Genomic DNA, 15,059 nt, shown 5'->3' on the forward strand with positions numbered 1-15,059 from the left:
AGGGTTGCGATCCGTTGCCGGACACGGAAAAAGACAAAAAAAAAAAAAAAAGAAAGAAAAAAGCTGGGAAAGCTCCACAGAGTTCTTCTCGGCCATGACAATGCTCCTGCTCATTCCTCTCATCCAAAATGGGCAATTTTGTGAGAATTTCAATGAGAAATCATTAGGCATCTACTTTATAGTCCTGATTTGGCTCCTTCTACCTTCTTTTTGTTTCCTAATCTTAAAAAATCTTTAGGGCTCGCCACTTAGCTCAGTTGGTTAGAGCGTGGTACTGATTATACCAAGGGTTCAATTCCTATACTGGCCAGCTGCCAAAAAACCAAAAATAAAAACCTGCTTATTATGAATTCTTGATCCATCCATTGTAGGCACTTTTCGACCATAAATAACAACAAAAAAACCCAAAACCAAAAACCAAAAAACAAGAAGAAAATCTTTAAAGGGCACCCATTTTTCTTCTGTTAATAATGTAAAAAGGCTGCACTGACTGACCATAAATAACAACAAAAAAAAACCAAAACCAAAAACCAAAAAACAACAAGAAAATCTTTAAAGGGCACCCATTTTTCTTCTGTTAATAATGTAAAAAGGCTGCACTGACATGGTTAAATTCCCAGGACTCTCAGTTATTTAGGGATGAACTAAATGGTTGGTATCATCCCTTGCAAAACTGTCTTGAACTTGAGGAGTTTATATTCAGAAATAAATTTTGTATTTTTTTTTAATTCCATTTTCCCATGAACTTTTTGAAGTCCCCCCATAGTTGGCATATTTGGAATGACTGTCCTCAGAGATCCTCTACAGAGGAATTGGTTCTGCTCTTCAGCTTCTGTCTGTACTACGTGATTTCCTTAAAACCAACCAACCAACCAAACATTTATTGAGATATAATTCACCTACCATAAAATTCACTCTTTAATTAAAGCATACAATTCAGTGGTTTTTAGTATATTCACAGAACTGTGCAACTACTTCCAGAACATTTTCAACATCCCCAAAAGAAACCCCATACCCATTATCAGTCATTCCCCATTTTCCCCTCCCTCCAGCTCCTGGCAACTACTAATCTACTTTGTATGGATATTTTGGACATTTCATATAATGGAATCATGTAATGTGTGGTCTTTTGTGTCTAGCTTCTTTCACTTAGCATGATGTTTTCAAGGCTCATTCATATTGTAGCCATGTATCAGCACTTCATTCCTTTTTATGCCTGAATAATATTCCATTATATGGATATAGCATATTTTATCTGTTCATCAGTTGATGGATATTTGGTTTGTTCCTACCTTCTGGCTATTTATTGTAAATAATGCTATGACCTTTGCATATAATTATGTATGTATATTTCAATTTACAAAAAGCTTACTTTAAAAAATGTGCTTTGTTACTTATACCATGTTGCAGAGGTCATGTTGAGTATCCATAGTGTGTGCTTCTGAAAACCTGAAAATATACAAACTATTGTATGGCAAAGTGGTCAAGATTCTGCTAATGATGGAATAAAATGTCCATGGTTTTCGTCTTTCCTTTTGAAAAAGATGATAATGGTGCCTTTGAATTTTGTTGAGGAAAAAAAAAAATTTCTTCATTTTCCTATTTGACTTTATGGCATATTACACTGCTCAGGGGCAGATATTCAGAGTCCAGGGGCTTTGAGGTGGTAACATTTTTCAAAAGTTGAAACGGAAGCCCTGACTACTACAGTACTATAAAGTCTCATCTGGGTGTGAAGCTCACTGAAGTGAAGGTGACATTGCTGAAAGATTTCTATTCTAGTGTGCAGAATTTACCGGGAGACGGTGATTGGCTTAAAACTGAGCCCTTCAACCACAGTACGCTCAAATTCCTGACATTCTCTTCTAGAGTGTGTGAACTACCAAGCAGATCCCAATGAGTAAGTTATTTCGCTGTATGGGTGAATCACAAGGACAGCAAATTGCTGACAGTGCCTCATTCACTTTTCTCTCAGAGGGCCTTCAATAAATGTGTCCTGGTGGCTCTCAGAAAGTGAGCTAGTGAGCAGATACTCACTGGCTGTTCATGCTGGTTCTGGGTGTTAAAGGTGAGAAACTTCAGCATTCTGAAGGGGTCGGGTCAATGCTATTCCTTCTTTGATAGGCTTGCTGATTACTGTTGTACCCTTCACAGTTAATTAACTGATTTAAAGAGGTTTTATGTTTTTCTTTCCAGTAGCTGGCCAGTATGGGGATCTGAACCCTTGACCTTGGTGTTATAGCACTGAGTTCTAACCAATTAAGCCAACTGGCCAGCCCTGTTTTATATCTTTTAAAAGTTGCTTTACTGAAAAAAAAAAAAAATAGACTCCCCCAAAAGATTATATTTAATTTAGAAACTCAGCCAACAAAAGAACTAGCATGAAGATAAATTTTGATCTTATCTTAAAAGGAGTTTTTTTTCCCAAGTTCATAAAATGTTTATTATGTCTCTGCCATGTGCTTGGGCTGTTCTAGTACTGGGATAGAGTAGTAAACAAAAGTAAAAAAAAAAAAAAATCCCCACCCTTATACTTCTTACATTCTTGTGACAACAATAAGGCTAAGTAACAAGAACTAGCATTAAGATAAATTTTGATCTTATCTTAAAAGGAGTTTTTTTTCCCAAGTTCATAAAATGTTTATTATGTCTCTGCCATGTGCTTGGGCTGTTCTAGTACTGGGATAGAGTAGTAAACAAAAGTAAAAAAAAAATAAAATCCCCACCCTTATACTTCTTACATTCTTGTGACAACAATAAGGCTAAGTAACATCTGTTATGCACTTTTAAGACTCTAAACATCTCAAAGCAAGTTTTTTTTTTTTTGTTTTTTTTTTAAAGATGACTGGTAAAGGGATCTTAACTCTTGACTTGGTGCTGTCAGCACCACGCTCTCCCAAGTGAGCAAACCAGCCATTCCTATATATGGATCCGAACCCTTGGCCTTGGTGTGATCAGCACCACACTCTCCCAAGTGAGCCACAGGCCGGCCCTAAAGCAAGCTTATTCACCAGTTTACCACCGGATTTAGCACAGTATGTAGCAAATATAGGTGGTCAACAAATGTCTACTCGAGTAGTTTATGTTGTTGACATACAGTAACCTCAGCATGGCTGTTACCGGTAAAATGCTTAAATCTACATGAGGTTGACTAGATGGTCTAGCCTCTGTTGCTTGCCCCTAAGGTTTCTATAGGTATTCAGCTGCGATCCCTCTTCCCTTCCCCTTGCTCAGGATCATTGCTCCAGGAAGGCCAATTAAGACATTCTAGCACTCCCACCACTTCTAACGGGCATGCAGTGTGGCAGGTAGCAGAGAAGCAACAACCTTGAGATTCCAGTGGACTAAAGAAAGGTTATGGGCAAACTAACCTCTATTATGCACTTAAATTGGTAGATTTATTTAGTTTCTCTGTATATTAAACTATCCTAGAATGTTACCTCACTTAATCCTTACAATAATCCAGGAGATAGGTTTTACAATCTTCATTTTACTGATGAAGAAACTGAGGATTTGAGGCCCTACAACTAGTTAGGTATTGGCTAAAATATGCATCCAGGACTGTCCAACTCTCTTTTTCTCCTCTACTAATTTGTCTCAGATGTGGGTAATGAAATGACCTAGAACCAATACAATCCTCATGAATAGAAGGGCCTTTGATTTACTCATTCTAGAAGATTTTAATCTTCTACTTCAGAAACTTAAGTTTTTAGAATCTCAGAGGAAGCAATCTGTTGGTGTTCCCCACTCACTTGAATACCATGGTACGAGACCACCCACAGATCTTGTTCAGTTGCTCGTCTAATCATATTCTAATCATATTCCGTCCAAGAGGCTCTGAGGGTGAATGAGGGGGGGATACATTGTAATCACTAGAACATACTTGGAATTTAGACTAGCCAGCTTAAAAAATGAAGACAGATTCTTATATACAATTTCTTAAAAATTCAGACTATGTTTACTTAAAGGAGAATCGCCCTAGTATCTCGATAAATGTGATTTAAAAAGAATTATGTAGGTACAAAATTAATCTATTATGTTTTGGGATTTGTTCAACAGACAAAATACACCTAGAGAACATAAAAATTCTTTATTCAACCTAATCCAGCCAGTACTGAGATAGTCTGCTATATTAAAAACAAGACGTTTAAAAAAATTACAGCAGAGTTAGCAAGGCAGTGACAATTAAGTCACTAAGTTTAATTATATATTCTTCACAGTCATTTGATAATCATGTAATGATGAACAATATTTCCAGCGACTTTGAATGGAGATAAGTTAACTTCTGCAAAGAACAAAATTCTACAAGTCATAATTGGTTTTTATAAAAGGTTTAAAACATTAAAGTTTCTAGAAATAACACAGTAAAGCAATATGAAAATAAACTGTTAAACATAAAATATACCCACCCACCCACCCCAAAAGTATATATCATCTCTTTAATTTGCCACTAATGTCTTTCTTTTACCTCTTCATTCCCTTTTCCCATAGTGCAAATAGACTATTTAGCGATTAAGAAACAACTACTGCTCTATAGGGGCTATTCTGAGCCTAAAGTTACTCTGTTCTTTTAATTTCTCAGTTAATCCTAGAAACAGTCTTCTGAGATAAGTATTACTTGCATTTCAGAGATGAAGAAAACTGTAGCTGAGAGAAAGTTAAGTCACTTGGTCAAGGTCATACATACAGATATTAAAAGCTGAATTAGGATTCGAACGCAGGTCCATCCAACTGTAAGTCTGCCCATGCTCCTCCTCTGCTTCACGGTGGGGCAAGCCACCTTCCTAGAAAGGCTGGCACATGGTATTTCTCGAGCGAAGGCTCTTTAGATTTAAAAGTGTTCAATTCCAGGACTAGAGGCCACTCTGGTCCCCAGGCACTTGCAGTTCCCTCCCCACAGCCCGAGAAATCCCCCCCTCCTGCCCCAAAAGGACTCAAGTTGTTTCCTGGCTATTACAAGCCCTGATGCCAATAAACCCAAGCAGCTACTCTCCATCTTGGGCATTAAAGTGTGCTTGCATAACTTTAGTAAAGGCTGCCTAAAAGCTATTCTATATAACAAAATTATGCAGGAAATATCCATTTAATATATCTTTTCACATTGGAAATGAAAGAAAAGCCAATTTTTAAAATAATTACAGCTATATAATGTTATTTTTATACATAATCATAGATTTTATATTTCCCCTTCAGAACTGTAGCAGTGTTCTTAATAGGTTCATTGTCAGTCAAATCTTCTCTTCCTCCCCAAATTACAACTTTTGAATGTTCAACAGCCATTCACATAAACATCACATGTTATAATTCAAAATTAAGACATTCATTCTATAGAAAGGTACCAGTCTTTAATTACTAAAGTTAACATACGTTATTGCAATCTAACAAAACTCAATCTACATTTGCTACACTTCTAAAGAGAAGCGGCCGCTTATCAGTAAGGGGAAACATTTACTATTGTCATGCATTAGATAACTTTGAACAAGAAAATAAATAAGGTTTTTGGAACTTTAAGAAATTTAATTTTAATTAATGAAAGTAACTACAAGACCACTCAGATTGCTGAACAACATTAAAATGTCTACTCTTGAAAATTGCTTAAAATAAATAATTGTTTTTGAAAAATGAATACAAAACTAGTTGAAAAGTGATTAATAAGGTGCTAGCCTCATCAATATAACAAGCAATTAAAATTTAAAAACATTAATATTGGTTTTCTATAATAAACTTAAGCCAAAAACAATGACGTCAATATTTACTCAAGACTTCTTGTCTTCATAATTATCTCCTCTCTGACTGATATAAAAGAAAAGGGTTCAAGGCCTCACCTTGGTTTACTCACTGCTGGTTTTCTATCTGCTGAAACTAGACTGTAAACTCTGTAAGAGCTGGGACCAACTCTATCTTGTTCACCAGTTTTGCATCACACTTTGCACAGTGCTTGGGCAAAAAGTTGGTGATCGACAAATATCTGAATAACTGAATCAGTGAGAGAGCAAAATAACTTTATTATTATTATTTTTTTGCAAATTGTTCTCTGCTCAAACTACTATAAACTGGTAGCTCTAAGTTATAGAAATATGGATTTAAAAACTTACTCCAGAGATGGAAGGACCTGATTACACAGACACACACATACTGTAATCAAGACTGCATGAGTCAAAATTACATTATGAACTATGAGATGTCAACATTATATAAATAAAATTTAATAGTGAAAAAGTGATCTGGAAGCCCTGGGAATTTTTACTCTATACCTTTTGGAGAACATATAGATTAAAGAAAACACAACAAAATCTCATTTGTTCAGATAATCATCTGAATGTCTACATACATTTTTGGTTTGTTATTTATAACTAATTTAATTTACATTTTCGCATATTAAGATATGTTCCTGTTTAGCATGTAATCAAATTATGCCAGTGAGAAAAATCCTCACAATACCTTAATTGAGTTGCTTATTCTAAGAAAACACTGAACATGAACATGTACAAAAGAGGCATTTGAATAAAACAGCAGTGCATTTTTTAATATTTGCACAGTTTGATCTTTACATTTCTGTCTGGAGAAAATATAAGCAGGTTTACCATGCTAAGATAATGGTTCAGATGACTACCATAAAAGAAGTACATACAACACAATGAAAACAAATCATATCCTTAGGTTCCGTGATTACTGAGATTTCCCCTGCCCTAAGTGCTTTATTGTATTTCTTAAAAAATATAGGAGCAGCAGCTTATCACAAATCTCCACAAGCACATTAATGATGGAATTAAAACAACAAAACAAACTCATAAGGATGAGAGGACTGCAGAAAACTGGAAGTCACAGTTTTATGCTTCTTCTTGCTCTGGATAATTTAGAATTTTGCGGTGTGCCTGACGTAAATATTGCTGCTGTTTGAAGTAAACCTTAAATGCTCCTTTTATGGCAACAAAAGCAATTCCACCCTAAAATAAAAAGGAAAATTAACTTTTTATAATGGAGGTTTAGAGAAACATAATAAAAAGGATTTTACTTAGATTACAAGACATTGGCTTTGATACTAAAGTAATTCAGATGACTACAAATGAAATAGTTCTCTTTTCTTGATTTTTTTTGGTGTTTGGCAGTTTGGGGATCTGAACCCTCAACCCTGGTGTTATAACACTGTGCTCTAACCAACTGAGCTAACTGGCCAGTTCTCTTTTCTAGGGAGTGAGATAGGGGGAGAGAGAGACACTACAAGTAACAGAGGCCAGAGATGCCTTCCCTCTTATCCTATGTGAGTTACTTCCACTCAGCTCTATATCGTTCCTGATATAGAAGGAAGAATGCCAGGACACTACGTGCAGATTGCCATCAGAGGGGAGAAGTGGGAATAATAATAATAATAATTGCAGCAAACAACACGAGTGCTCTATATGCTAATACTTATCTCATTTAATCCTCACAATAATCCTGAGGTAGCTACCATTACCATCCCCATTCTATAGGCACAGAGAAGTCAAGAAATTTGATTAGATTTCACAGCAAGGCAATTTCTGTGACTGAATTTGAACCAGGCAATATGACCCTAGAGCAGAAGCTCGTCACTATAATCCTGTTGGCAAGAGGGATGAGTGTGATGATTCGTGCACATTCCAGGAGAGAAATCACCCACAGCACAGTTCCAGAAGACCAGAGCCACTACAATGGCTCCTCCCCTTTCTATTTCCACTCAAGCTATTGGATAACAATGGGGATCAGATAGAGGCTTAAGGCATAGGTGCCACAGATGGAATATTATGTGTCCCCCATAACCCCCTTTTAAACAAACATAATTCGTTTTTTGAATGTCACTTGAAAAGAGTAACATTAAAGCCATCTTACCAAGATTGTCCTTTGTAAATTAGAGTTAACACTACTGAACATCAGTTTACCAACTATTGTTGCAATAGTAGGAAAGACAAGGGCTCCACACAAAATTCGGGTAGCGGAGACATGATCTGCTAAAGGATTAGCCTCAGCTGGAATTCGAGGAACAGGACAACCAATTCCTAGAGAAAAAATGCAGTGACTTAGATAGCTAAAAAATCTTCAAACATTTCTTAAAAAGTATGTTATCATTCTTCTACAAGATGAATTTGACATGCACTTTACACAATTCAGGGCCTTACCTGGAAATATACTGTTCAAAATTTGTAGCTTATTTGAGTATTTGCGCCATAGTCTGAGCACGTAGTCCTCCCAGCGAATCATCTTGCCTAATATTAGCATGACAGGAATAGTAGGAAGTCCAATTAAAAGGAATAAAGGATCAGCTCTCTCCATAACATCCAGACCTTCTTTATGGCCTACAACCTGTGAAACAGATGGCATTTGTTAGAATCATTTCCTTTTCTACAGAAGTATTGCATGTTTGAGCTCAATTCATTTTAAAGGAAATATTTAATTTTAAAAGAATACAGAAATTAAGTTTTAAAAATAAGCTGAAAGGCTATCAGTCCTAATTTATTTATAAAAATTGTTATTCAAGGAAAAAACCCAAAGTTCTCAAGCTATTTGATATCACACTGGAATGAAAGTTTTAAAAAAGGCTGACCCACATTGATTACATTTCAATGGAGGGGAGGGACCTCTGGTTTTTGCTTCCTTTTTTTGGAGGGTGGGGTTGGCCAGTATGGGGCCATTCTTCTTACTTGATTTGGTTAGACTAGACTGTGGGAATGGGATATAATTCCTGCTCTTTCTTAGAGAAGGTAAGTAGAGCCAACTAAGGGGTAGGACTGGCCTTCAAGAGATGGCCTGAAAGTTCACTTCTCTTTGGCTTTCTCCTCACTCAGCAGTGTGTGGGATAGGGTATGATGTCTCCTACTGGCTAAGTGTTTACTCTATAAACCAAGCAGTCCTAAAGCGCACTTCCATTTGGTAGACTGTAGCAGGAAGTTCAGTTTTGGCTAGAGATCGAGGCTTTTTCTTCAATCCAGGGCACCCCCCTATCTATGGTGGTAATGAAGCTAATACAAATCTTTCCCACTCCCTTCTGGGTCTTGGGGCTATTTCTCAATTGATTTTGGTTCCAGAAGTCAAGAAGGACAAAATTGGCATTTGTGAATCTCCACAGTTCCCCTCCCTCCAAAATCCTTTTTTCTTGATCAATCTTGGCCTTATATTTCTCTCAATATCTTCATTGTTTTGGTGAGACGCTTTCTTCTGTCTAGGAATTTCCCTGAAAATTCTTTTTCTTTTTTTTTTTTTGTCCTTTACTTGTGACCGGCTGCACCGCGCTCTGCCAGTGAGCGCATCGACCAGCCATCCCTATATAGGATCCGAACCCGCGGCGGGAGCGCAATAGCACCGCACTCTCTCGAGTGCGCCACAGGCTCGGCCCTGAATATTCTTTTTCAAAGGTCTCAAATGACCTCCCTTCAGCCAAAAGTCTCAATTGCTCACAAATTAAACAAGTATTTCTGAGGGATTATTCTTGGCAGTTTGAACAGGAGAAAAAGACTATTTCAGTCTTGGGCTTCTAGCCCACTCAAGTATCATACAGTGAGGTGACAGCTTGTTAGGAGGATATCTACTATACAGGAATCTATAGTTTTTCTGATCACACTTGAGAAATAAACCTGGAATAAAGGATTGGAAAGGAACTTGCCTATAAACTTGATATGGAGGAGACAAAAGAAAGGGGATGGAAAGGAAGGGAGGAAAAAAGAAAGGGAAGATGAAAAGCTTCCAGGGATGATATATATACTCAGGAGAGCAAGCTCATGAAAAAAAGTAAATGGGATTTTTCCAAAAATAAGATGCGCTCTGTGTCAGCTATTATAGTAGATAAATTTTTAGGTGGACTACAAGGAGATGTGAAATAAAGTCAAGATGAGAATGGTCAGGGAAAACTGAAATTCGAGGCAACAGACTCAATCCAGGTAAAAATGTTTTATGAAAGTGTGTGGAGGGGCCGGCCCGGTGGCGCACTGCTATAGTGCGCCGCTTGGGAAGTGCGGCGGCGCTCCCGCCGAGGGTTCGGATCCCACATACAGACCGGTTCCCGCTCACTGGCTGAGCGAGGCGCGGGAGCAGCACCGAGGGTTGCGATTCCGTTGCCGGTCCCGGTCTGGTGCGGGGGCGACACTGAGGGTTGCGATCCGTTGCCGGACACGGAAAAAAAAAAAAAAAAAAAAAAAAAAAAGAAATATAAGGCAGAGTGAATTTTTAGGTATAGAATATAGCAAGGGGAAATTTGCTCCTCATGGGTAGCAGTAAAAACCTTACAACCAGGTGTCTAAGAATGAGGAAACAAAAAGGAAATAGGGTAAATAGTGAGCAAAGGCCCACTGTCCACTTGTTACAGCTAAAGTGGAGAAAGGCAGGAGCCATGGGCAGCCCCCACTGCCCAGCAGAAGGCAGGAATATGCCAAAAACACCACTTTGATGCAGGTGGCACATCACAGCCACTGCCACAGCCAGTGCCACTGCAAAGGTGGTTAGTTACTACAATAACAGCCACAACCACTGTGCAGGTGGTCCACCACCTACTTGACAGCACTGATACAAGGAGAGTCACCAGAAGAGACCAGAAAAAGAAGAAGTTTCTCTCCTAAAAGCCCACATGACAGTAACAGAAGAAGCAACTGCTCTACCAGATGACCAGGCATCAATGTAGAGATACTAGAAATATGAAAAATCAAGAAAATAGGACACCACCAAAGGAATACAGTAATTTTCAAGTACCAGACCCCATTGAGCAGGAAACCCTTGAAATGACTGAAAAAGGAATTCCAAGCAACAATCTTAAGGAAACTCACTGAGATACAAGAAGATTCAGTTAGACAACATAATGAAATGAGAAAAAATACCCAGGATATGAAGGAGGAAATTTACAAAGAGGTCAATACCTTAAATAAGAATGTAGCAGAACTCCTGGAAGTGAAGGATTCGTTCTATGAAATAAAAAACACAACTGAGATCTTAGGCAGCAGGTAAAAGCAAGCAGAAACGAATTTCTGATCTTGAAGATAGTCTATGAAATAACACAGGCAGACAGAAAAAGGAGAAAAGATTTTTTAAAAATGAAGAAAATCTGGGCTGACCCCATGGCGCACTCGGGAGAGTGCGGCGCTGGGAGTACAGCAATGCTCCCACCGCGGGTTCGGATCCTGTATAGGAATGGCCGGTGCGCTCACTGGCTGAGCGTGGTGTGGGCGACACCACACCAAGGGTTGCGATCCCCTTACCGGTCACGAAAAAGACAAAAAAAAAAAAAAGAAGAAGAAAACCTAAGAGAACTAGCAGACAACCTTAAGCACGAAAACATCCAAATCATGGGAATGAGAGGAGAAAGGAAAAAGCATTGAAAACCTATTCAATGAAATAATATTGGAAAACTAACCAGGTATAGGGAGAGACACAGATCTTCAGATCGAGGAGGCTCAAAAATCCCCAAACAGATTTAATACAAAAATATCCAAGACACATTATACCCAAAATAGCAAAGCTCAAAGACAAAGAGGGAATCCTAAAAGCAGCAAGAGAAAAGCATCAGCTCACCTATAAGGGAGACCCCCATAATTCTAACAGCAGACTTCTCAAGTTTCTCAGCACAAACTCTAAGGCCAGAAGAAAGAGGGATGATATATCCAAAATAAATTGCCAGCCAAGAACACTATACCTAGCAAGGCTATCCTCCAGAAATGAGCGAGAAATAGTGTATTTTCCAGACACAAAAATTGCGGGAGGTCAACACTACATGACCAGCCCTATAAGAAACCCTCAAAGAAGTCCCGCATCTGGAATCTGAAAAATAATAATCACTACCACAGATACTTAAGAAAGAATAAAACCCGCTGCTAGAAAAAAAAATGGAAATAAGAAAGAGAAACTGAATCTTATCAACTTACCTCAAAAACCCATTAAAGATCAAAGACAAACAATAAAAGGGGAAGAAAGGAACAAAAGATATTTAAAACACTCAAATGAGAATCAATAAAATGCCAGGAGTAAGACAATACCTTTCAATAACCCTAAATGTAAATAGATTAAACTCCCCACTCAAAAGACACAGACTGATTGACTATATTAAAAAGCTAGACCCAAATATATGCTGTCTTCAAGAGATGCACCTCACCTGTAAAGACACACACAGACTAACAGTTAAGAGATGGAAAAAGATATACCATGCAAATGGAAATCAAAAATGTGCAGGAGTAGCTATTCTAATATTGGATAAAACAGACTTCAAACCAAAAACCATTAAAAGGGACAAGAAGGCCACTACATAATGATAAAGGGATCTATTCAGTAAGAAGACATAACAATCATAAATATATATGCACCCAACAAATATATAAAGCAAACACTATGAAGCCTAAAGAAAGAGACAGACCACAATACAATAATACTAGGGGACCTGAACCACCCCTCTCTCAGCACTGGACAGATCATCTAGGCAACAAATCAACAGAGAAAATCAGGATTTAAACTACACTTTAGACCACTTGGACCTGGCACATATATACAGGACATTTCATCCAATAACTACAGATTATACATTCTTCTCATCAGCACATGGAATATTGTCCAGGTTAGACCACATGTTAGGTCACAAATCAAGTCTCAACAATTTTTAAAAAACTGAAATCATTTCAAGTACCTTTTCAGACCATAATGGATTAAAACTAGAAATGAAAACAAGTGAAACTCAGGACACTATACAAATACATGGAAATTACACAACATGCTCCTAAATGACCTATGTGTCCAAGAAGAAATTAAAGAGAATATCAAAAAATTTCTTGAAACGAATGAAAATAAAAACACATCACACCAAAACCACAAAAGCAGTACTGAGAGGGAAGTTTATTGCAATAAATGTGACATCAAAAGAATAGAAAGATTTCAAATAAAAAAACCTAATGCTACATCTCAAATAACTAGAAAAACAAAAACAATCCAATCCCAAAATTAGACAAGAGAAAGAAATAATTAAGATCAGAGCAGAAATAAAAGAAATAGAGATTTAAAAAAGATGGGCCGGCCCGGTGGCGCACTGCTACAGTGCACCGCTTGGGAGCGCGGTGGCGCTCCCGCCGAGGGTTCGGATCCCACATACAGACCGGTTCGGATCCCACAACACTGAGGGTTGCGATCCGTTGCCGGACACGAAAAAAGACAAAAAGGGGAAAAAAAAAAGACACAAAAGATCAATGAAACAAAAGTTGATTTTTTGAGAAGATAAAGTAGACGAATCATCAGCTAGGTTAGCAGAGAGAGAGAAATAAAGAAAGAGAGAGAGAGAGAGAGAGAGAGAGAGAAAGAGAGAGAGAGAGAGAGAGGACTCAAATAAAAAACAAACAAAAAATCAGAAATGTAAAAGCAGACATTACAATCAATACCACAGAAATACAAAAAGTCATTAGAGACTATTACAAACAATTATATACCAACAAATTTGAAAACCTGGAGGAAATGGATAAATTTTTGGACACATGCAAATTACCAAGACTGAACCAAGAAGAAACAGAAAACTTGAACAGAACAATTACAAGCAATGAGATTGAAGCAGTAATCAGCAGTCTCCCAATAAAGAAAAACCAAGTACCAGATAGCTTTACTGCTGAATTCTACCAAACCTTGAAAGAGGAATTAATACCCATTCTCTTTAAATTATTCCAAAAAACTGAAACAAAGCCATTATCCCAAACTCATTCTATGAGGCCAGTATCACCCTGATGCCAAAATCAGACAAAGATAAAACAAATAAGGGAAACTGCAGGCTAGTATCTCTGATGAACACAGACACAAAAATCCTTAACAAAATATTGGGAATCAGAATACAGCAACACATCAAAACAAATTAAACACTGTGGTCAAGTGGGATTTGTCACAGGGATGCAAGGATGATCCAACGTATGCAAGTCAATAAATGTGATACACCACATGGACAAAATCAAGGACAAAAACCATATGATTATCTCAATAGATGCCGAAAGCATTTGACAAAATTCAACACCCATTTATGATAATGACTCTTAGCAAATTAGGCATAGAAAGAAAGTATCTCGATACAATAAAAACCATACACAACAATCCACTGCCAATATCATTCCAAATGGGGAAATGCTGAAAGCTTATCCCTCAAGAACAGGAACAAGGGCCGGCCCGGTGGCACACTCGGTAGAGTGTGGCGCTTGGGAGTGTGGCGGTGCTCCCGCCGAGGGTTCGGATCCATATAGAGACCGGTCCACTCACTGGTTGAGCGCGGTGCGGGCGCGACACCGAGGGTTGCGATCCCGTTGCCGGTTGCAGTACGGGCGTGACACCGAGGGTTACGATCCCATTACCGGTCACGAAAAAAGACAAAAAGGAAAAAAAAAAACTATTTCAAACATTCAGAAAAATTCAGATAATAATATAACCACCAAGATAAAAGTGATGTTTAATATTTTGCTATATTTAATTTTAATCTCTTTTTAAAAGAAATAAAATATTATAAATACAGCTAAAACCCCATTCCCACCTCTTCTTTCTCTTTCTCAGAGGTAACCACTTTCTCAAAATTGCTGTGTCTTTCCTATTTAACTTTTTGTACTTTTCTATGTATATATCTATAAATAATGATTTTTTGTGTTATATTTTACAGAAATGTTAGAAGTACTAGCCAGACCAATCAGGCAAGAGAAAAAAAATAAAGAGCATCCAGATTGGAAAAGATGACAAAGCCAAACTGTCCCTGTCTGCAGATGACATGATCCTATATACAGAAAAATCTAAAGACTCCACCAAAAAACTCTTAGAGCTGATAAATGAATACAGTAAAGTTACAGGATACAAAATCAACATGCAAAAATCATAAGTGTTTTTATACTCCAGCAACAAACTAACAGAAAAACAAGAAAGCAAGCCCATTTACAATAGTCATCCCCAAATTAAAATACCTAGGAATCAATTTAACCAAGGAGGTGAAACATCTCTACAATGAGAACTACAAATCACTGCTGAAAGAAATTAAAGAGCACATAAAAAGATGAAAAAATGTTCCATGTTCACAGCTAGAAGAATTAACATTGTGAAAATGTCCATATTACCCAAAGCGATCT

At 37.6% G+C, this 15,059-nt stretch overlaps 1 protein-coding gene across 1 annotated transcript in view; it reads right to left on the bottom strand.

Annotated features, from left to right (window-relative positions):
* Window positions 1–4,071: 4,071 nt before the first annotated feature.
* MARCH5 (membrane-associated ring finger (C3HC4) 5) overlaps window positions 4,072–15,059 on the bottom strand; it is a 63,139-nt gene continuing 52,151 nt past the window's right edge. Inside the window, exons 4-6 of the mRNA XM_008581601.1 lie at window positions 8,136–8,319; window positions 7,849–8,015; window positions 4,072–6,947 (exon numbers count right to left, since the gene is read on the bottom strand). Coding sequence (XP_008579823.1) covers window positions 6,831–6,947; window positions 7,849–8,015; window positions 8,136–8,319 — 468 coding nt within the window. The 3' untranslated portion in view covers window positions 4,072–6,830. The remainder of the gene's footprint in view (window positions 6,948–7,848; window positions 8,016–8,135; window positions 8,320–15,059) is intronic.

The sequence above is a fragment of the Galeopterus variegatus genome, unplaced genomic scaffold, assembly GCF_000696425.1.
Source record: "Galeopterus variegatus unplaced genomic scaffold, G_variegatus-3.0.2 Scaffold2402, whole genome shotgun sequence".
NCBI classification, from domain to species: domain Eukaryota; kingdom Metazoa; phylum Chordata; class Mammalia; order Dermoptera; family Cynocephalidae; genus Galeopterus; species Galeopterus variegatus.